This window comes from Mirounga angustirostris, unplaced genomic scaffold (assembly GCF_029215605.1).
Source record: "Mirounga angustirostris isolate CCGP_5_RB_7025 unplaced genomic scaffold, mMirAng1.0.hap1 SCAF_1, whole genome shotgun sequence".
NCBI lineage: Eukaryota > Metazoa > Chordata > Mammalia > Carnivora > Phocidae > Mirounga > Mirounga angustirostris.
This window is the reverse complement of record NW_026991709.1, coordinates 124539869-124563921: the sequence shown is the minus strand read 5'-3', so window position 1 is coordinate 124563921 and position 24053 is coordinate 124539869. Positions and strand designations below refer to the sequence as shown.

Genomic DNA, 24053 nt, shown 5'->3' with positions numbered 1-24053 from the left:
TTTGGAAAAGTATCAGCTCTTTGTGACCATGAATCTGACTCACAGGAGCCATCTCACAGGTCAACTCCAATACATGGGTTAATTCTGATCAGTTCGATCCATAGATTCACCTAGAGCATCAAGCAGGCTGCCATCTATAACTGGGCCCTATGGCATGCATGGCGGTCTGCCTTGTGCAGTGTGTAACCTATGTAGCTGTATGCGGCAGCCCTGATCATGAGTGTCAAGTGCATGAAAATGTAGGTAGAGGTGACACTAGAAGCTTCCAGAGGAAGATACGGCAATTGTATTTTATTAATAAATCTCCTCCTCTGACTCCAGCAGCTGCCAATTCAGCATCTCCACAGATAACTTTTTGTGAGAGAGAGGCAGGCTTATGGAGAGAGGGCTAGGTGAGCTGGGGAGGGGGATCTGTGATGTGCACAGATTGGGAATGAATGGGGCCAGCAAGGCCCACCAGTTCTCTTCTTTGAAGAAGACGGGTTTCTTGGGAGTGTTTTGGTAGAAAGGTCACCTGCCAACCTGACTCTCCCGGGCTTATTCAAAGTGAGGGTGGGAGCATGAGGGTGGCCTCAATACTGGACAAGAGTCACAACAGGAAGGGTTTCCAGAAGAGGAAATCAAATAGATGTCTTGAGTAATTATGATTAAAATAACTGGCATATATTGAACGCTCACCATGGACATACTTTACAAGCATTGTCTCACTTCACTCCCTTAATGTGAGGTAGGGTGTGTGTGTGTGTGTGTGTGTGTGTGTTTAAACTGGTGAGGAAATAAACATTCAGAGGATGGCTTGCCAAAGATGGTGCTGTCAGCTGAGTGAATGATAGAGCAAGAACTGAAACGTAGACACGGCTGATCTAGGTCTGGTGAATATAACCCCCACACAGCTACCACTTTGGGTACTGTTCTGGAAAAGAACAGTTAAGTATACAGGAATGTTACTTCTGACGGTAAACTCTGTCTGGGAGTTTGGAATATGCAAACTTCCTTGCTGGCAATGATGAAACTGTCCTAGAATTCAGTATGTCCATGGGGAGTGGGCAGGCGCCCCACATTTCCTGGGGAGTGCAAGTTCTTCCGTCCGCCAGTCCTCCTCTTCTAGTATGATTAGCTATCTACCTTAAGGATAATGATGAGGACCAAGATATGAAGCATTTTCAGTATGTGCTTGTTTACATTATGAAAACAATGTCATCGACAGGTGGGCAGTTGTCGAATGACCACAAACAGCCATAAGAAAAGAGAAAATCTGTTCACTCTCACCGTGTAGGTATTAAGTATTGTGGACACCATGGCTATTGAGCAGGTTCCATTTCATCTGCTAACTCCAGTAGCCCGGTAATGGGGACCTGGGGAGCTCTGCTGAAAAGGAAGAATAGCACTGTGATCAATAAGGAATGTCTGTCCTGGGTGCGGGGTTAGGAGGTAGCGGACTGCCTGCCATGGTTTTACTATCCCTGGTTTAGCTATAACCTACTTACCTTGCCCAGGCCACTGTGATAAAACTGGCTGGTAATCATACTTTAAAACCTAGTTTAAATTTATTCTTTAAAAGTTCCTTTTCTGGTGGAAGCTTGAATTAGTAACTAGAAGCTCTGCTTTCCTTTTTTTCCCCCAAGGCAGTTTGGGACTTCAAAATGCTGTTGCTAAAAAAAAGAGAGAAAGAGAGAGAGTGCAATTGTGTGTAGCTTCTCACTGCACATAGCCAACAGTCACCGCTCAAAATACCTGCTGGCAGGTTGGATGTTTCATTTTCAAAAATTGAAAATTCTTTCCTTCTGATTTTCTATATAATAGCTGAGGCATTTAATGCTGCCAAACCACTTCTTCTCTCTTCCTCATTATGTCAAGGAAAGGAGGAAAGAGGAACTGGCGAGGAGCTGAAAACTTGTAGGGGATAATTTCAGGAGCTGTCTGGAGGACAGTCGCGGGAACTGGCTGCATTACCCTCAGCGGACAGCCTGGAGGGCCGTGGTTCTCAAACTTGAGCCAGGTGTCAGAATCCTCTTGGAGGCATATTAAAACTCATGTCACAGGACCCCACCTACTGAGCTTCTGACCCAGAAGATCCAGCTGGAGCTGGCGAATCTGCATTTTCTAACAAGTTCCCTGGTGATGCTGATGCTGTTGGACGGAAAGCACACCTTGAGAACCAAGCCCGGCCCCCAGACTGGCCTGAAGCCGGAGGGAAGTCCCAGCCAAAGGGTAGGAGAGGCTCCAAGGTCAGCTGCGAGGATGCATGCCAATCAAAGTCCAGCCAGACCAAAATTAGGCTGGTTATAATCACTGTCAGTGAAGGATCCACATAGCAAGAATCAACCATAACCACTACCCAGTCATTTCCTACAAGCATCTATTTTAAATATAATGTTAATGCTTGATTTGTGGAGAATATTTTTAGGTATTATGAATTTTTATCAAAAACTGCAAAATGTATGGCCATGGTTGGGAGCTCTTGTAAAAGGAAGCTCTCTAGAGCTCAGATCATGGGAAATCAAAGCATCACAGACAGCGAGCTCTAGCCCTAATGACAGGCAAGGTGTCAAGAAGCAAAAATAGTGTCTTGAGAATGGTACATGAACCTGAAGTCAAAGGTCAAGGGGACAGAGTCTCTCAGACTGTAAGCCACCCAAAGCCTTGGTTTTCTGTTACTAACAGTGGCAGGATGCCCACCGACTCCCACTCCCTACGAACCTTGGTGGTGCCAGAGGGCCAGAGCCCCCACACTTCAGCACCCGAGGCTGACCTGGGGACACCTTCCACGCCCAGATACCTGGCAGCCGGCCTTCCCCACCACCCCTGGCATAAAGCCCTACTTTGTCTTGGGTCCCACTAGTTTGCAGAAACCTGCTCTTCCTCCTTTTTCTCTTCCAGAGCCCACCTCCCACACGGACCAACCCCCCTCACGCCCCTACCCCCAGCTTGTCTTAAATCTAAACCACAGTGTGTAGTTTACAAAACACCTTCTCCAAGACTCAGCACCCCGTGGCCCATCCTTTCTTTTTATTGTGTAAAGCTGAGAAAGCTGAGCCTAGGGGAAGTGACGTGCCCCGAGTCCGGTGACCGGGCTGGTGTCCACATGAGCTGCTTCCTCCGCTCCCTGCCCCAGTCCCTCTCCCAGCGCTGGGGCCACGTAGTGACAGGGTGGAGCACAGCCTCCGAGTGAGGACTAAGTGGCTCCCTTGGCAGTGGGTACTTGGAAAACCTCTGGGTTTGGAGAATATGAAGTCATTTCTTTGCCAGACAGGAAAGGAGCTATTTTTACAGAATCAGTATGAAGCTTGCAGAGCAGATCCCTGAGAGCAGTAACGCCATAGCGACTGACTACAAAGCCCAGCTCCCTACCCAAGGAGAGCACGTGTTTTTACAGTCTGTATTTTTTTTAGAGCAGTTTTAGGTTCTCAGTAAAATCGAGGGGAAGGGACAGAGATTTCCCATAGACCCCTTGCTCTACACATACACAGCGTCCCCCCCCCCCCCACCAACAGCAGCCCCACCAGAGAGGTACCTTGGTGGATAAACCTACCTTGATTCATCATTATCACCCCCAGTCCATGCTTTACAGGAGGGTTCACTCTTGGGGTCATATACTGTATGGACTGGGACAAATGTATAATGACATGTGGCACCTTGACAGTTGCAGACAGAGTGGTTCCACTGCCCTGAAAATCCTCTCCAGAGAGCCCATTTTTAGTTTATCATTTTTAAAACCTACATGATGCAACCCCCCACAGACGATACAGCTTTAAGCTCAAGGAGTAGAAGCACTGCACTTGGAAACCAGTCAACCACAAAGGTTAAACAGTGTAATAACATTTGTCAGTTCGGAAAGTAGTGTGAGCCACACCGCTCTAGGTAGATAGAACTTGCCAAAGCCACACCTTTGCTGGTCTCTTCCCTCTTGTGTTCTTTCTTTCCACTCACGTCTATATAGCCCACACTCAGAGGCAGCCCATACACAAGCCCTGCTTTCCAAGGGATTCAAAGGTGTAATGATAAAGCCCAGGTATCCCCGGGCCTTCGGGGGCACCTGGATGGCTCAGTTGGTTAAGCATCCAACTCTTGATTTCAGCTCAGGTCATGATTTCAGGGTCCTGGGATCAAGCCCCACATAGGGCTCCACACTCAGCAGGGAGTCTGCCTGAGATTCTCTCTCTCCCTCTGCCCCTCCCCCCCACAAGTGCTCTCTCTTTCTCTCTCTCACTCTCTCTAATAAAATCTTTAAAAAAAAAAAAAAAAGAATTCCAGGTTCCCTAATCCATCTGAGATAGGCTTGGGTGCTTTAGACCCATGGTGCTCAACCTGGCTGCGCATCAGAACCACCTGGGCAGCCAGGCCTGGGTTCACAGGCCTGTGACCAGTGTCATCACCCCAGACCCCAGGTTGAGAGGGGCCCACACTTGGTTTAACACCCTGCTGTCGCAGTCTTGAAATCCTGCAAAATTTTTTAACAAGAAGTCCTGCAGTTTCATTTTGTACCTGGTCTGACCCACAAATTACGTCGCTGATCCTGCTTCTACTCAGGGTGCACCCAGACAAGCGAATCAGAATTCCTAGAGGTGAGACCCAGGCCTCTGTACTTTGTACAAAGTACACCTGCTCCCCAGGGTTCTGCAGGGGGTGGCCAACTTTGGGAACCACTGGCACAGAAGAGAAGTCTTTAACTGGGGCGTTCCTGTGTGTGTTGTAGGGGACATCAGATTCACCTGGGACACTTTCCCCAAATCCACACACTGATGTAGAAATTGATGAAGATTCTGATTCCTAAATATTCTGACCCCCCCGCCTGCCAGGCAGGAAGTTTCAATGACTGTGAGATCTATGAGCTAGGCCCACTGTGTTTGCAGTTCCCTACATGTGAGTTGCAGTGACAGTGACAGCCCATGAACTGTTAGGACCTGCACAGCTGGGGCATGGTGGTCCCTGGATTGTGACTTCATAGCCACCCTGCTGAGCAGTATGGCAGGGGGCAAAGTGTGGACCACCAACAGCAGTCCTGGCTCTGACTCGCAGCTGGAGGGGTTGGGGCGTGTTTTCTTTGTGCCCCAGTTTCCTTACTAGTAAAATGAACATAACAACACCCAACTCGCAAGGGTGCTGTGAGGATTAAATGAGATAAGATATGCAAAGAGCCTGGCACATTGCCTGGCACCTAGTAGGTGGTCAATAGATATTGGTGTCCTATCTCCTCCCAGAAGAAATATTACTGCACCTTTCCCTTCAACCACTGTCTTTTTACTAAAGAAAATATAACTCATTATTATAGCAACAAGGAAGAAATGCTAACCAATATTCTTCAATTAGTATACTTATCAAATATGCAATCTATATTCGTTCAGCTCATGGTTCCTGAATACTTGCTAGGTCAAGGTGTCAGAAGGATGGATTTTATATACACACACACAGATTACAGAGCATACATATACATACACATATATATGCATACATATAGACGCATGTATGCATGTATACAAATATATACACATGCATATACACACATACTATACACAAGCATATATACATATACATACACACGCATATGTGACAGGTCCCTGTTGTGCAGTACTTTTAAAAAAAATTTACGCAGTCGAACAACGAAAGTAATGCTTATTATAACAATTCAAACAGTATAAAAGAAATTAGATTAAGTTGACTGACTTTACTTCCCCACTCCTATTCCCACCCTTGTAAAGCAACCATTTTTAAAAAGAATTTGAAGTTATAAATAAATTTTACGTGGATTTTTCCCATTGTTTTTCTTTTGCATCCACGCACACACACTCTCCACTTGGGTACATACTGTGTTCACATTCCGTAGCTTTCTTTCCTTTTCTTCTTCATTGAACAATACAATGCGGACATCTTTTGAAGTCTGGACACATGACTAGTTTTCAGTAGCTCATGGCGTTCCCCAGGATGGATGGTCATTTTCCAGCCATCCCCCTGGCTTTGGGCATACAGTGTTTTGCTATAGAAGAAGATGGTGCGGTAAGTCTTTTAAAAACATTTAAATACTAGTACTTCTACTTTTTTCGGATAGAGCAGGGATAGAGTGTCCAGCAGGTTACAACCCAAGAGCAGACAAAGCGGAAGCCAAACAGGTAACAATAAATACGCTCCCCCACCCCTTTGACGGGCATGCCTGCCCCATACCAGGCACCACAGTGGGCCCTACAAGATAAGAACATGAACGAAACTCCATCTGACTTCAAGCAGTTCAGCAAAGCAGCATTGGTTCATGTCAAAACTGGAGTCACACGTGATCTATGTCCTCAGATCCACGTTGAGATCATCCTAATGGTGCCTGTGCCAACCTCTACCCTGGCCCTAGCTTCCGACAAATCTCATGGACTCTGGAGCAATTTTGCGTGAAGAGCCCTTTCCTGCAGCTTCCTTCCAATGACTTCTGCCGCAGAAAACAAAGGGAACTCCCAGCCAAGTCACAGAGGCGATGTTAACTTGCTTTTCTAATTCGGCCAGTCGTTGATCTGCTCACAGTTTGCTCCATCATTTTCTTCCAGAAGCTGAAGGTGAAAGCGAAGGTCCCCCCAGCAGAAAGCCACCCAGGCCCCGTCTCCCATCAGGCCTTCGCCACACGTCAGTGATGCACTTACAAGTAGACCCTAAACTGCCTCACGTGAAAGAACTGGCAGTTACGAAGCCAAACAAAATCGTAGAACAACTCTTGAAAGCATACTTAACAGGATTCAACAGATTTTGTAAAGCAGCTTGAAATAGTGCCACCAGAATTGTTTTTACTCTGGGTGATGTTCCCGCACAAATGTTGAAATGCGGTGGCACCCACGGAGGTGTACCGCTCGCGTTCGCTCCGAGAAACCACCTCCTGTTCAGCTGCCGGGTGTGCAGGGCGCCGCCAGCCTCCAGCTGCCCTGCCTTCAGGACCTGCCTCCGTTTCCCGGCAGCCCCGGCCGTGACTGAGCGTGGCGGGAGGCTGGAGCCTGGGCCTTCCTGGCATGGGTGCTCGGTACTCCGAAGCGGCCCAGGGGTGGAGAAAATGGCAGGGCTGCTTCAGCCAGGGCTGCGTGGCGATCTGGAGCTCTCCTTATCCATGCCTGCTTCCTCCTTTCTTTTCATAAGGTCAGGTCTGCGTCGTGATCTGGGACTCTGGCCAATCCTGCTTCCCCTCCTTGTATCCTGCACGGTGTCCACTAACTTCCCTTCCTGACTGCTTTCTGGGCAACCCAGTAGACGCAGAAACTTTCGGGGCAGTGTAGGAACATGAACATTATCCATCTCATTCAGAGCACTGAAGAACCTGAACATATCCCCTAGCCCCTGGATGTTCTTGCGCCAGGCTCTGCTAAAAATGAATTATGGTCTGCCAAAGTGAAACTGACCGTTTCATTTTAATTATTCAGCTGGGACACAAATGAAAAACCAAACGTGAGGAAAAACAAACTTATATAGACTCTGAAATTCCACTTTAGTTACCCCAACGATTTCGAAGAACTGAGGCAAGGGACGTATTTTAATATAACCTCTGTGTTTGCCGTGAACTGATCGGGGCCGGGACACCGTAGTTTCAATGAGAGAACACTGTCTCCATCTCTGCCACTTTCACCACAATTCCACTCTGAGCACTGTTGTGCCCGCCACTGTTGTGCCCTGGTGGTTCCGCAGACTGAGAAAGAAATGGGTAACGATTGCATTCTTGTTGCAGGGGAGTTTGGAGAGGTGTACAAGGGGCGTCTGAAACTTCCGGGCAAGAGGGAAATCTATGTGGCCATCAAGACGCTGAAGGCCGGGTACTCCGAGAAGCAGCGTCGGGACTTCCTGAGCGAGGCCAGCATCATGGGCCAGTTTGACCATCCCAACATCATCCGCCTGGAAGGCGTGGTCACCAAGAGTCGGCCCGTCATGATCATCACGGAGTTCATGGAGAACGGCGCTTTGGATTCTTTCCTCAGGGTAAGAGCGGCTCGGGGGCGTGGGTGACGTTAGCAGTGTGGGATGGATGCTGGGGAGGAGTGTCTGCATGAGGCTAACCTGCCACTTAGGAATGGTAGCGAGGTTGACAGATCTGTTTCTGAAAGGATAGAACAAAGAGGAGCCTGTGGACCCCTCGGTAGGAGGATAGCGTGGAGTGGGGCCTGGATAAATGCTCGTTGGATGAATACGAATGAATAGAGGCGGGTGACGAATAGCCATCGGCATCTGCACGAATCACGGAGATTGAGGAGACTCTCAGCAGCTACACTGGCCCGTGTGATTCCTGCAGACGCCAGTGGCCATCTCTGTCTTTCCCCAGCACAGCCCGCCCAGCCTGCTCCCTGCATTTGCAGCTCAGAGATAAAACAGGCCACCCTTTCTGATACCCGGCTCCCCCACCCTCGGAGGAGGTGCTCCTGGGCAGGAGAGGAAGAGACAGTGTCACAAGCATTCACAGGTCTTTTCTGTGACTCCAAACCAACCTGCGGCAGAGGTGGCGGGGGGGGGGGGTGCCTCGAGGCCTATGGCTGGGAGATCTGTAAATGGTCATTGTCAAACATGCTCCCGCGGAACCACGCCGGGACAGCTTGCCTCTCTGTGGGACATCACAGAGTGACTCAGAGTGGGGGTGGGTGAGCAAGTCCTGCCTTGGACCCAAGCCTCAGATGGGAACTGGGGGGAGGTGGGGGGCCTGAGAGCAGAGGGTGTGCGGGCAGCATCACAATGGGGCAGGGTCTCCTTAGCAAGGACTTCAGGGTAATACCAAGTGGCAGGCTATGCTTGTCACCAAAGCTACCAAACAGTAGCTGTGGCTGCAGATCAAAGGATCATTCAGATACTTGGTCTTGAAATATTCATGGGGCCACTGCTGTGGTCACGCCTTCTACTGGGTTCTGGGCCTATAGACATGAAAGCGACATTGTTCTAATGTTAAGTAAGAAATCACCCAAGATTTCAGTGGCTCACCACAATTTATTTTGTTCATGAATCTGCAATCTGCGCTCGTTGGGGACATCTCTGTTCCATGTGGTGTCAGCTGGGGCATTTCAAGATCTGGGGCCTGGAATCATCCAAAGACTCACTCACTCATCAGTCTGGCAGCTGATGCTGGGTATCAGCTGGCCTGTCTCCAGGTGGCCTGCATGGGCTTCCTCACAGCAAGCTGGGTCCCAAGAACAAATGTCTCACGAGAAAAAGGCAGAAGCTGGACCACTCTTGTAACTTAGCTTCAAGTCCCACAGTACCCTTTGACCACTGCAAGGGGCTGCCCAGATTCAAGGGGGGGAAATGGGCCCCCCATTTTGATGGGGGGCAATTACATCGTCTTATGCATAAGCGATAGGAGGTCCTGTTGTGCCCATCTTAGAGACTACAACCTGCCAGAGTGGTCCCTTCTCCGAGGACCTGAGTGCCCAAAGCGTCCAGCAATCATCTGCCCAGATTCCTTATGTTTCCACGTGTGGTGTGAAGATGTATGGTGAGCCAAGAAGAACTGAAATCTTCCTGGGGGAGCCAGGGAAGGCTTTAAAGAGGAGGGAAAATTATCTGGTACTGGAGAATGAGGCACTCACCAGGCAGGCCGGGGAGAAGGCAGGTCCGACGAAACAATTGAGCAGTGTGTTCAAAGGCTAGAGCCAGCGTGGCCTATCTGGTAATCTTGCAGCAGCCGTGTGGTGGCTCCAGAGCTCAGACTCGGGGCCGAGGGGCTGCCGTGTGGAAGGGTAGCTCGGGCGCTTGTCTAGAAGCGGCATTTGCACAGACTGGCTACTTTGGCAGGGCAAGCACACGCTTTTACCTCCTCTGCGTTTTAGGCAGTAGCGGCTAATTTTTGGTGGGGGCATGGGATGACAACGGATGGGACTGACTTACGTAGCCTGGTTCGGCCTCTTTGAAGGTACGGCTTATGCCCTTTATTTTAAAACCCCCGGGGGGCGCCTGGGTGGCTCAGTCGGTTAAGCGACTGCCTTCGGCTCAGGTCACTATCCTGGAGTCCCGGAATCGAGTCCCGCATCGGGCTCCCTGCTCAGCGGGGAGTCTGCTTCTCCCTCTCCCTCTGCCTGCAGCTCCCCCTGCTCACTCTCTCTCTCTCTCTGACAAATAAACAAAATCTTTTTAAAAAATTTTATGTAGATATAAAGATAGAAATATCTATAGAGGGGCGCCTGGGTGGCTCAGTCGGTTAAGCGACTGCCTTCGGCTCAGGTCACGATCCTGGAGTCCCGGAATCGAGTCCCGCATCGGGCTCCCTGCTCAGCGGGGAGTCTGCTTCTCCCTCTCCCTCTGCCTGCAGCTCCCCCTGCTCACTCTCTCTCTCTCTCTGACAAATAAACAAAATCTTTTTAAAAAATTTTATGTAGATATAAAGATAGAAATATCTATAGAGGGGCGCCTGGGTGGCTCAGTCGGTTAAGCGACTGCCTTCGGCTCAGGTCACGATCCTGGAGTCCCGGAATCGAGTCCCGCATCGGGCTCCCTGCTCGGCGGGGGGTCTGCTTCTCCCTCTGACCCTCCCCCCTCTCATGTGCTCTCTCTCTCTCTCATTCTCTCTCTGTCAAATAATAAATAAAATCTTTAAAAAAATAAAACCCCCGGTACCTAACACAGGGAGCACCTGGTAAGTGCTGGTTGAGTGAAAAACATAAAAAGCCATTTCTGGCACCAAAGTGTTTGGGAATGGCGGGAGAAATAGTCATCCTGAGTGTACGTGGTCTCCCCTTCTTATAGCCAGACCCCTCACGTCAGAGTGGGATAAAGGCTGTGCTTTCCTGGGGGCATTCATTCGTGATCAGAGATCTCATGAAGACAGCCAAATAAAAGTGAATAGAAGACAATGTTAGGAGAAAAAGCATTTTCTGGAACCAGCCTCCAGACCTTTTTAGGAGCCATTTATTTCCTACGAGTCACCTGATTGTACTTCACAGAGTCACAACATGATTTGAGGACTGTGATCAGACTTTCTCCCCTGGAACATACAAGCGAACGAGGAGATTCATTCTCGGGAGCCTGTAGAAAATCAAAACCCCACACGGATGCTCCACACAGGGCTCTTTCCGCATGGGGCCCAGGACATGGGGGCATGCTGGGCACCAGTATTTTTCATGATGATGAGGCCCAAGTGGTGGGAGAAGAGCCAGGGGCAAGTGAGGAACACAGGGCAACAGAGGATAAGGGATGGCAAGGAAGGAACGGCCAGAGCAGGCAGCACCAGGAGGAGAGGGGAAATGAAGCGTTTCTGACTCCTCGCACAGCATGGAGGCAGGTAATCTATAAATCTAATTTCAGCCTTACTACCAAACCCTGGAGCAGAGCAACATTAATTGATGTATCTGCTGCTGGGTAAAATTGAAAAGTAGGTCATCAGTGCAGTTCTGCAGGGCTCATCTTCTGGGAAGTAGTATAATTTTAGGATCACCATTCAGAGAAGAAAGGAAAAGAGTTAGTCCTCAATTTGTGCAACTGCCCCCCTCCCCCCACCACTACCAAACTGGTCATGATGGTTTACAATGAGTCTGAGAGGCTGTGGGCATCGGGGATCCAGTGAGCACATTGGACATGGCTTCTCACAGCCCACGTACTGCTCCTCTCCCATTGCAGGATGTAGAATCCTTCACCTTCTGGAAGGATTAGAAGCACCATTATTTTTTAACAGCATGTTTGGTAGGTTCATTATTGTCCATTTTTGAAAATATCTGCACCATGGATTATGTAGCATGAAAATCCATAATTAAAGATTGCTTGTTGGCACTCAAACTTAGGGGATTCAATCTGGTGGCTCTTGTATAGTCTTAAGAACACCCCCTATAGCCCTCATCAGTGTCCCTCCCGTGCCAGAGCCAAGAAGGTCAACATGCTCTGGAAGGCCTTCCTGCCTAGCTTGGCCTTGCAGTCACTGCTGGTTCATCCACAGATGGTCATAGCTGTAAGACTCTTCGAAGTTACTGAGCAATGTCAAATGTGGACATTTCTTATCAGGGAGGCTCATTCATGGGCTGGAGCTAGATGACCATAACCCAGAGGTCAGGAAGAGAATATCAGACTGGATGCCCCGAGACCTCGGTTCTGCTTAAGGCTCCACTGTGAGTCACCCGGTGGCCTTGAGCAAATCTGTTAACTCAATTTTCCAATCTATAAACTAAAGGCTTTGAGCTGGAGGATCTTGAAAGTTAGGTCTCTTACAGTTAAAAAAAAAAAAAATCTATGATTCATTCTCTTCAAACAAATCAAATAAGGGTTTCATTTCCTGAAGTGGATTTGTCAATGAAAGTTGAAATACCTAAATCCTTCCTGCCTAATAAAAGGACCAGCAAGTGGCTTCAGTGAATTTGCTGAAAAGCAATTTCAGCAGAAAGCACTTCAGGAAGGAAAGAAAATTTAAATCACTTCACCCAGGCCTGTATTTTTTCTCTATACGGTGTTTTTACCATGTGATCAGCGTGGAGCCTGACCCTTTTCCAAAGTCACTAGGAAACCTGGGCTTTTTCTGCCTTGTTTATCTTTGGATGCTGGTGTTCCTATCTTTGGAAGTTCTTCTTGGGAAGTTAAACCAATGAACTGAACATAGAACAGTTGAACATGGCAGGGGATCTTCATATGTTTATATCTTTAAGATTCACCAAAATTATGAACTCAACAGGCACGATCCTGTCTTATTGTGATACGTGATTCCTCTGCAGGTTCTAAAGAAAATGTGTTGCCATTGCAAAGTCAGCATATTCTGTGGAAAAGACCCCAGACAGGAGTTAAAAGATTCAAATCAGAGTAGCATATTTGAGGTACTCATGCCCCTACTTTCTTTTTCTCGGACCATGGCAGACATCATTAATCAATCATGTCACTTTTTGCTGCAAAGCTTATACGCAGCCTTCTCCTCCACACATTTGAGGAAGCCGTTACCATCAGAGATGGAACGTCAGTGGAGAAGTAATTTGCTATTCTGGACTTAGATTCTTGTTATAAGTCAAAGCCACACGGAGTGATTTAAGGCTAATCACTTAAACTTTCTGGACTTCCTTTATCTCCTCTGAAAAGCAATAAACTATCCCCTGCCTTGCACAAAGGAGGATCAAAAAGTATTCTGTAAGTGTGACTTGCCATTCAAAAGTCAAGAAATGGAAGAAATCATGTTTGTTCATTAACTGACCTAAATGTCCAGCCTGCATCATTAGGCCCCAATCGTCCACTACTACAGTTGGCGTGTGGACTGTTGGGAAGTCTACTACAGATGCCAACCCGTTGAGCTCAGAATGCACTGAGGACTAGGTTCTCCTATGGTAATGATCCTAGGATGTCTCCCGAACACACCAGGAAGCTGCAGGAACCTACAGTCCTGGCCCCAGGTGTCCTCCATTCCTCTCACCAGGTATCTGAATACATGGGCAAGCTGGTTTGTGAGACATTATGGCCTGGCTGATAATACCAGCAGTCCTTGCTGCTGTCTTAGTATTCATGGGCACAGAGACAAGCCCTTTCACATGTATTGTCTCACTTAACCTCGCCAAAATCCTATGAAGAATGGACAGCGTGTTCTTGTGTTACAGATGTGGGAATGACAGCTCTGGAAGTTAAATGACTTGCCCAAGTGCACACAGTCAATGCGTGGCAGAGCCTGGACCCCAGTCTGGGTCTGTCTGTCTCGAAAGCCTGGACTTTTCACCACTTCTTGGCCTTTGCTGAGCCCAGAAACTCTAAGGGTGACTGATCTAAATATTAAAGCAAATAAGATAGTAAAGCTGTTCCCATGTAGGCTTAAAGGATTTAAAGTAGAAACAGACATATTGCTGCACACTCCTTCAGCATTTCTTTTCCCAGAGTTGTTTACAGTCACCACAAGTTCCCTCCCAAAAATCTATCTACAAGCCGGCTTCTTTTGGGAGACATTCATTTTTAACCACATTGTTGTCTACACTTACAGAGAGGAAGTAACAAACTGACTTGGAAAAATATGACCCTTGTGACTTGCAGCTGAGATACATTTTCTAATATACAGAAGTTGCACGACAACTTTCTGGGGAGGCAGGTCCCCAGAGACCTGCTTAGAGAAAATGAATGGTGCTAGCAAAAGCCTGGCTAACTTCTTGAGGAGGTGTTGATTGAAGTTCATTAGTGAGAAGGAGGATTCGCATCACTCACGGCACATCCAGCTCTCGCAGATGGGCACCATGTGCTGAACACCAGAGTTTCCAAAAAAGCAGATCTGTACTTCCTTTTGGAGTTGGTTAGAAGAAAATATTGCAGAGAAAGCATTCCAGGCAGGCTGGGAGGGGGTTAAGGTTTGAGTTAGAAACAGTCTGGAACCTGGAGTGTGTCGATCCCAGTGTGTTTGGGGCTTCTCCTCTGGCGGGTGTCTCAGGAAGGAGTGGAGGGAGGTCACTTGGCTCACTCTAATTGATCAAGGGGCAGAACCCTGGGACACAGACCCAGGCTTGCAATCTTGCATGAGGAAGTCTTCAACGTTCATACTATCATGGTTAGACTTTTTGATTGGTGGGGTTTTCTCCAATAAACAGGGTATCTTTGCAATAGCTGTTTCATTTTTCCTTATTGATTGTTGCATAGAAAATGCTTTTGTAGAAGCACATGCATAAATGATGTGCCTCACACTTATTTAAGTGAGGTAGTGCATATGAGCGCATTGTGTATCACCTCACAGGCACTCAATAAATGGGAGCTGTGCCCACTGTTTATGGTTTCTGTGTTTTGCCTGAGGGCACTGGGGAGTGGCTGCCTTGCCCAGTGTCCAGCAGTAACTGGACCTGACCCAGGGTGTTCTGCCTCCTCCCACCTCTCCCCCAGTCAAAGCATCTCAGTGCCTGGGCCATGCTCTACTTACAGAATACAACTTACAGCCCTTTGGGAGAGCAACTGGGGCTGTACTAGAAGAGAAAATGTGTTGTTGGCAATGTAGCACATGGTCCACTGATTTAACCAATGGGTGCAGAAACCAAGAGTCAGGGGCTCTGGGGAGGCAAGAGGAAGGCTGATTCATTCACCAAGGTGTGTCATCGAACCACGAAGCAGAGCATTCCCCCAGGAAATGGTGAGCCTACCGATGATGGGAGAGGGGCAGCAGTGCAGGTGGGCCTGAGGAGGAGAAGCCCCAGCTCCCATTCTCTAAGAGGGTCCACATGCCAGACACTGTGTCTGTGCTTCTCCTGCCACTGACCCCTTTGAGCTGGGTGTGGTTATCCCAATGTCAAGGTTAACAGGCCTGGGAGGACCCAAGGAAGACACCTGAAGCATTTAATTCTGGAAACAGGGAGAGATGTAGCAGTCATAAGTTGAGCATATATTTATTGTGCTTTTTCTATTTACATTAAAGTTCTTAGCCCTAGGAGTACTGTGGTGCCCACAAGAAAGAGGGTCTTGTCTTCAAAGAGCTTAGAGTCAAGCGGCGGAGACAGATGGACAGGTGTGTGCATGTGGGCACACGCGCGCACATACACACACACACACACACACCCCTAAAACTTGTGATGTATGCTGAGAAGAAAAATAAGAACATGCACTGGGGCACCTGGGTGGCTCAGTCGGTTAAGCGTCCAACTCTTGATTTTGGCTCAGGTCATGATCTCAGAGTCGTGAGATCGAGCCCCGTGTCTGGCTCTGTGCTCAGCAGGGAGTCTGCTTGAGATTTTCTCTCTCTCCCTTCTCCCTCTGCCCCTCTGCCCCTCAAAGAGATAAATCTTAAAAAAAAAATAAGAGCATACACTAAAGACAGTAAGATAGAAAGTGTATGCTAGTTATATTTGGAGCAGGAGAGTAGTTGTGGAGACACTGTCTCCGAAGAAGGGACACTTACAGGGAGATCTGAGGGCAGGTAGGTGTTGATTGTGGGGAAGAGCAGCAGGGATGGCATGTGTAGGGGCCCTAAGGCAGGAAGAGCTTGGCTTAGGAACTGACTGAGCGGTCACTATGGCTGGCAGGTGAGGCAGGGGCTCATCTCCCGGGGTCCCATGGGCCATGCTAAGGAGTTTGGAGCTTTTCCTTAATGCAATGGGAAGCTGTTATAGAGCTCAAAGCCTGGGAGTGGCATGGCCTGATTTTTGTTTTCCAAAGATGGCTCTAGCTACTGTGTAGAGAATGGATGGCAGGGGCAGGTGTGGGGAGGCTGTTACAGGTGATGGATGACGGTGACTTGGTTAGAATGGAGGCAGTGAGGATGGAGAGGCGTGGATGGCTTTGAGATGTAATTTGGAGATGGAATTGACAGGGCTTGGCAAGGAGGAGAGAGCAGAGTGTTCAAGGAGAGGGATGAGGGTGGGAGTGGGAGGGAGTGAGGGAAGGAGAAGGGCACAGTGAGCAGCATGGCCGGTCACTGACAGACGCTGACAAGCGGCAGGGCCACGGCACCTCGGCTTCTGCTTAACCACTGAAGCCCATCTTGATCCCAATGCCCTTTGTGTCTTGTTACAGCAAAATGACGGACAGTTCACGGTGATCCAGCTGGTGGGGATGCTCAGGGGTATTGCCGCGGGCATGAAGTACCTGGCCGAGATGAACTATGTGCATCGGGACCTGGCTGCTAGGAACATCCTGGTCAACAGTAACCTGGTGTGCAAGGTGTCTGACTTTGGCCTTTCCCGCTACCTCCAGGATGACACCTCAGACCCGACTTACACCAGCTCCTTGGTGAGTCCTTCCTGGTATTCTCAGGTAAAAGTGTGGCATGAATAAGAAGTGGCTGCACATGGCTGGGCTAGGGACCCATGGCAGGCAGGACACACTGGGAAGGGCTGGGACCTGAACTTATCTCTCCACTGGGGGAAGAGGCTGCCAGATGGAGAAATAACAGCAGCTGGTTGTGAGGCAAGCATTTGGGCATAGGCTGTAAGGAAGAGTCAGGGTGTCTGCTCTGAAGCCCTGGTGTTCCTTGGTCAATGAGAAGAGAACATTCTGGAACAGGTGATCTGGGGGAATCCAGGTAGTTGGATGGTGGCATCAGAGACGTCCATCAGCAGAAGTAGGCACTGGGGGGTTAGGTTCTGTGTCACCGGGCAGACCCTTGGTGCCCTTCTCCCACCCTAGTGCTTCCTGACAGTTTGAAGACAGACATCTACATGATGAGTCCTCTTACATTTGCGTTTACTGCCCAGCTTCTGCCTCCACAGTCCAAGCAGCTCCAATCACCTATGGCCAGCACCTAGTTCACACAGTTCCAGTCAGAACTATAACAGGTCCAAAGCCGAGCTCCTGGTTTACTCCATTTTCCTCCCCAATCTCTGCATCTCCCTGGTTGCACCAACTCAACTCATGACTAAAATCTGAGAATCAGCCTTGATTGCTCTCACCTCACCATCCATGCCTAATCCCTCAGCAACTCCCATAGGTTCAAATAAAATCTGCCCCTTTCTTTCCTTCTCTACAGTCCCCACCCTATTCCAAAGCACCGTTCTCTTTTACCTGATCCCTTCTAGTAGCTTCCTAACTGGTCTCCCTGGTTTCCTCTTGTCTCTTTATGTCCACTCCCAGTATATTTTTTTAAAAATATAAACAATACAGAGAAGTGAAGAGAGAAAAGGTAACCAAGAAACCACAACTGCCCTGAAACAGGGGTCAGTAAGCTTTTCCTTAAAGGCCAGATAGTGTTTTAGGCTTTGTTGGCCAAGAGGTAAGACAAAGGATATTATGTAGATAAATATGTAACCATTTAAACTGTAATCTTTTAAAAAGGTATAAATACCATTCTTAGCTCATGGGCTACAAAAATCCAGGTGACCAGGCCATAGTTTACCAACCCCTGTCCTGAAGCACCAATTTTAATAATTAGGTGTGTCTCTTATCATACTTTTCTCATTGTTCAAAATGTGAAAACTTTTATTTTGTAAAAATGGGATCATACTAAGCTCATTATACTGTCCTGCGTGTGTGATGGGCATTCTTCCTGCCCAGCCGCTTTTCTAAAAGTTTGTGAACATTTACACTCCACCAGGAATGTATGGTGCCCATCTTCTGACATCCTTACCATCAGTGAAGGTGATCGATCTTTAAAAATTTGCCAATCCAAAGATGAAAAATGATACTTCATTGTGTTTAAGTCTGAGTTTTCAACTGAGTGCTAGAGATACTACCTTACAGTCTTTTCACACAGTTACTGGGATGCGTGTTTTCTCTTCTGTTAATTATCTGTACATGTCTTTACCTATTTTTCTATTGGGTCGTTTGCTGGTTTCTTAGAAATTTATAGGAAGTCTTTGGGCGCCTGGGTGGCTCAGTTGGTTAAGCGACTGCCTTTGGCTCAGGTCATGATCCTGGAGTCCCTGGATCAAGTCCCGCATCGGGCTCCCTGCTTGGCAGGGAGCCTGCTTCTGCCTCTGACCCTCCCCCCTCTCATGTGCTCTCTCTCTCTCATTCTCTCTGTCTCAAATTAATAAATAAAATCTTTAAAAAAAAAAGAAATTTATAGGAAGTCTTTTTATATTAGGTATGTTAACCCTTTGTCTCCGCATATGATTCAATTAGTTATCCTTCCTCCCATCTGTTGTTCTTTTGCTATTGTTGATGATATCTTTTGGCTTCCAAAAGTGGTTAATATTCATATAGTCAATAATATGCATCTTTTCTCTCTATGTCTTCTTGGGTTTTCTCGTTTATTTAAAATTTTCTCTTCACTCCAAGCTTATAAAGTGCTTTTTAAAGTTTTCTGTACTCTCTTACTGGGGGTTTTGTTCTATTATTTAAATGTTAAGTACACCTGAAATTTATTTATTTTTCCCAAGATTTTATTTTGGAAAAATTTCAAGCATACAGAGAGCTTGATAGAATTTACAGAGGATAGCCATCGACCCACCATCTAGGTTTTTAGAATTAATATCTTGCTATGTCTGATTTATTATAGAACTATTCACCTGATCTTTCCCTCTGCCCATTCTTCACTCCATCCTGTTTTGTTGATGCATTTCCAGATTTCATGCTCCTTTTGGCCATCTTTATGTCTGTCTTCTTTGGAAAAATGTCTATTCAGATCCTTTGCCCATTTTTTAAATTAGGTTGTTTGTTGTTGTTATTGAGTTACATGAGTTCTTTATATATTTTAGCTATTAACCCCTTATTGGATATATGATTTGCAAATATCTTCTCCCATTCAGTAACCTGTGTTGTTGGTGTCTTTTGCTGTGTAGAGGCTTTTTAGTTTGATGTGGTCCCATTTGTTTATATCCGTTTTTGTGTCCCTTGCCTTTGATGCCAGGTGCAATACAAAACATTCTTAAGATTAATGTTAAGGAGCTTACTGCCGGTTTTCTTCTAGGAGTTCTATAGTTCTAGGTCTTACATTCAAGTCTTTAATCCATTTTGAGTGGATTTTTATATATGGTATAAGATAATGGTTCAACTTCATTCTTTTGCATATAGCTGTCCAGTTTTCCCAACACGCTTTATTGAAGAGACTGTCCTTTCCTCACTGTATATTCTTTGCTCCTTTGTTATAAATTACTTACCAGATAGGCATGGGTTTATTTCTGGGCTGTCTCTTCTGGTCCTGTTTTTATGCTTTTTATGCCAGTACCACACTGTTTTGATTACTCTAGCTTTGCAGTGTAGTTGGAAATCAAAGACTATGATATTTCAGGTTTTGTTCTTTTTTCCTCAAGATTGTTTTAGCTATTTGAGATTTTGTGTGTGTGTGTGTGTGTGGTTCTATGTAAATTTTAGAATAGTTTGTTCTAGTTCTGTAAAAAATGCCATTGGAATTTTGATAAGGACTACACTGAATCTGCAGATTGTTTTGGGTTGTGTGGGCATTTTAACAATATTAATTCTTTTGATCTATGAGCATGGAATAACTTCCCATTTATTTCTGTCTTCTTCCATTTTTTCATCAATCTCTTATAGTTTTCAGTGTACAGGTCTTTCACCTCCTTGGTTAAATTTATTCCTAAGTATTTTATTCTTTTTGATGTGATTGCAAAAGGGATTGATAGTTTGTTATTAGTGTATAAAAATGCAACATATTTTTGTACATTAATTTTGTATCTTACAACTTTACTGAATTCATTTATTAGTTCTAACAGCTTTTGGGTGGAACATTTAGGGTTTTCTATATAAAGTATCATGTCATCTGCAAATACAGTTTTACTTCTTCCTTTCCAATTTGGATGCCTCTTATTTCTTTTTCTTGCCTAATTCCCCTGGCTAGGACTTCCAATACTATGTTGAATAAAAATGAAGAGAGTGGGCATCCTTGTCTTATTCCTGATCATAGAAGAAAAGCTTTCAGCTTTTCACCACTGGGTATGATATTAGCCATATGCTTGTCATATATGGCCTTTATTATGATGAGGTACATTTCCTCTATACCCACTTTATTGAGAGTTTTCATCATAAATGGATATTGACTTTTGTCAAATGCTTTCTCTGTATCTACTGAGATGATCATATGATTTTATCTTTCATTTTGTTAATGCTTTGTATGACGTTGATTGACCTGTAGATGTTGAACCATCCTTGCATCTCTGGAATAAATCCCACTTGATCATATTGTATGATTCTTTCAATGTATTACTGAATTTAGTTTGCTAATATCTTGTTGAGGATTTTTGCATCAAAATTCATTGGGAAGGGGTGCCTGGGTAGCTCAGTTGGTTAAGCATCTGCCTTCAGCTCAGGTCATGATCCCAGGGTCCTGGGATCAAACCCCACATCAGGCTTTCTGTTCAGTGGGACCTCTCCCTCTGCCTGCCACTCTGCCTACTTGTTCTTCCTCTATATCTGTCAAATAAACAAAATATTTAATAAAAAAATCATCAGGAATATTGGCTTGTAATTTTCTTTTTTTTTTTTTTATGGTATTGTTGTCTGATTTTTGTACAAGTGTAATGCCAGCCTCATAAAATGAGCTCAGAAGTGTTCCCTGCAATTTTTTGAAAGAGTTTGAGAAGGATAGGTATTACATCTTCTTTGAATGGTTGGTAGAATTCACCAGTGAAACCATCTAGTCCAGCACTTATATTTGTTAGGAAGTTTTTCGATTTCTGTTACAATCTCCTTATTAGTGATCAGTCTATTCAGATTTTCTGTTTCTTTATGATTCAGTCTTAGAAGATGGTAGAGTATTTATTTTTTCTAGGTTATCCAATTTGTTGGTGTATAATTATTCATAGCACCTTCTTATGACTTTTTGTTTTCTGAGGTATGAATTATAACTTCTCCTCTTCTATTTATGATTTAATAAATCTCTTTTTTTCTTGGTGAGTCTAGCAAAAGATTTGTCAATTTTACTTATTTTTTCAAAGAATCAGCTCTTAGTTTCATTGATATTTTCTATCATCTTTTCAATCTCTCTTTCATTTCTTTATGCTCTGATCTTTATTATTTCCTTCCTTCTGCTAGCTATGGGTTTCATTGGTTCTTCTTTTTCTATTTCCTCTAGGTGTAATGTTAAATTGTTATTTGAGATTTCTCTTGTTTCTTAACTTAGGCCTGCATTGCTCTGAACTTCCCTCTTAGAACCACTTCTGCTGCATCTCAGAGATTTTGGTAAGAAATGAATAAGTCTTAAGTATACATCTATAGAGTTTTAACGAATGCATACAACTGTGTAACCCAAACTCCTGTCAAGATACAAAACATTGCCATCACACTGGGAAGTTCCCTCGTAACCCTCCCCATTCTGTTCTCACCCCTACCCACACCCACAGGCAACCACTGTTCTGATTCTTTTTTCAACCATAGGTTTGTGTTGCCTGTTCTAGAACTTCACATAAGTGGCATCAGACAGCACATGCCCTTTGTGTCTGGCTGCAATCTGTGAGATTCATTCGCATTGTTGTGTGCAGCAACAGTTTGTTTCTATTCATTGTAGTAGTTCATTATTTACATGTCTAGTCTTTTGTTGACAGACACAAGGGCTAGTCTCAAACTTGTTTTTGAATATGTACTAAGATATATATTTTTACCCTGTTTTCATACAGGTGAATAGATAATTATGTCAATACCACGTATGAAATATATTGTCCATATTTTATTGAATCGCTTATCATCCTTGTCATATGTTAAGTTGCATATATGAACTATGTTTTTTTTATTTAAATTCAATTAGCCAACATATAGTACATCATTAGTTTCAGATGTAGAGTTCAGTTATTCATCAGTTACACGAGCACTGGGTGAACTATGTTTTGATTCTCAATTCTGCTCCATCGATCTATTTCTTTATTCTATGCCCAACCATATTATTCTGATTGTGATAACTTTAGTGCAAGTTTTACTATCCGTATTGTTCTGATTATAATAACTTCAGCAAAAGTTTTACTGTTTGAATAAAGTAAGTTATCCTTCATTCTTCCTTAAAAAAAATCTTTGTTGGCTGTTCTCAAATATATTTTCTTTCATGTGTAATTTAAAATCACTTTTCCCAATTCTAAAACATGCACACATACACGTACACTCACATTTGGAGTTTGAATGAAACTTTATTCTACTTTTGAAAGGACTGACATTTTAATGACTGTGAATCACCTAAATAATGTGAATCAAACATTTGTATATGCCTTATATTAAAAGTGTTTTAGGTAAAGGATTCCCCATCTGATTTTCTTGTATACATTAGTTAGATCATTTGTTGTGGTTTTTGTTTTTCTTCTAAATGATGAAGCTTACCAACTCCAAGAGCTAAGAGCTCTCAGGATTCTTCACAGTCATTATGTTCATCTGCCTCTCTCTATATATCATTATTTCTCTAGGCTTTGCTTTTTATCCAAAATAGAAACAAATAACATGTTTGCTGATCAAACAATTTGTGTTTCTAGAAGTACAAAGAATTTATTCACATGAAAAGCATTCAGCATCTACTATGTGCTAATACTGCTCACAGGCTAGGGACACAATCATGATCAAAAAGAGACATTGTTACTACTCTCACATCACTCACAGGTTAATGAGGAAAGGAGACTTTAGTCAGACACATACACAAATAAGTGCATAATTATCAGTTGAGATAAGAGCTATTAAGTTCTGGGAGAACATGAATAAAACAATAAATAACAATATAATCTGACCATATCTAGCGGAATTAAGGAGGGCTTCCAGAAGAGGAGATGGTGCTCCAGCAGAGATTTGAAGCGTAAGTCATCCAAATGAAAGGAGTAGTTTAGAACACTGAGAGATACAAATAACACATACAAAGACCCTGTGGCAAGAGAGAAAATGGAACATTAGAGGACCCCTATGCCTGGAATTTGGAAAAAGAGGAAGAGAGTGGGCAAGGAGGTCAGCAGCAGCCTCTTGGACACTTGTGATGGAATTTAGGGCCTTAGAGCAATGGGAAGTCATTCCAGGGCTGTGTGTGTATATGTGTGTGTATACATAGATGGATACACATGACCCAAAGGTGATGAATTTGCATTTAAAAAAAAATAACCTGGCTTTTCTCTTGCCTTTCCTTTCCAGTCTCTTCTCTTCTCTTCTTTCAAAACAAAATAAAACAAAATGCTTTGTTGGCTTTCTTCTTTTAATCTTTCAACAAAAAGCCACGTGTCCGGCCCAATGAAGGTAGATGTCTTGAACAAGGGAGGCATTCCTAGCAGGTACCTAGACCCACCTGCAAGGGAGCCAGCAGCCCAGCAAGGTTGGGAAATTAGCTATTTACAGAGAGGTTGAGAAATAAATTGGAGATAATGGGAGCTATTGGAAAAGGAGGTACAAATGTGGAAAACATCAAAACTAGAATGAATCATGTGGTGTGGAATTGGAATTGAGGGCATTGGTGTGAACTTGGGGTTTTTAATATATAAAGAGGAAGAGAAAAAAATGCAGGCTGAGAGTGCCTCAAAGCAATGACACCACGTACAATACCATTACCTATATGTAGAACTTGCAAAATTGTTGCACAGGTTCCTGAGGCTCTATTCATTATTTTCCCCAATCTTTCCTCTCTATTCCTTATAACTATCTTTAAGTTCATTGATTCTTTCCTTTGCCATCTCCATTTTGCTAAAAGAAAGTTCCTCTAGTGATTTTTTTCTGGTATTGCCTTTTTTAGCCTTACGATTTCTTATTAATCTTTCTTTTATAATTTCCAGGTCTCAATTGAGGTGTTTTATCTTTTTATGCATCATAAGCATATTTTTCTTTACCTCACTGAGCATAGCTATAATAGCTGC

General features: G+C 45.0%; 1 protein-coding gene across 1 annotated transcript in view; it reads left to right on the top strand.

Annotated features, from left to right (window-relative positions):
- Positions 1–24053, top strand: part of EPHB1 (EPH receptor B1) — a 427022-nt gene that overhangs the window by 362084 nt on the left and 40885 nt on the right. The window contains exons 11-12 of the mRNA XM_045903730.3: positions 7688–7935; positions 16369–16584. Of these exons, the coding sequence (XP_045759686.2) occupies positions 7688–7935; positions 16369–16584 (464 nt within the window). The remainder of the gene's footprint in view (positions 1–7687; positions 7936–16368; positions 16585–24053) is intronic.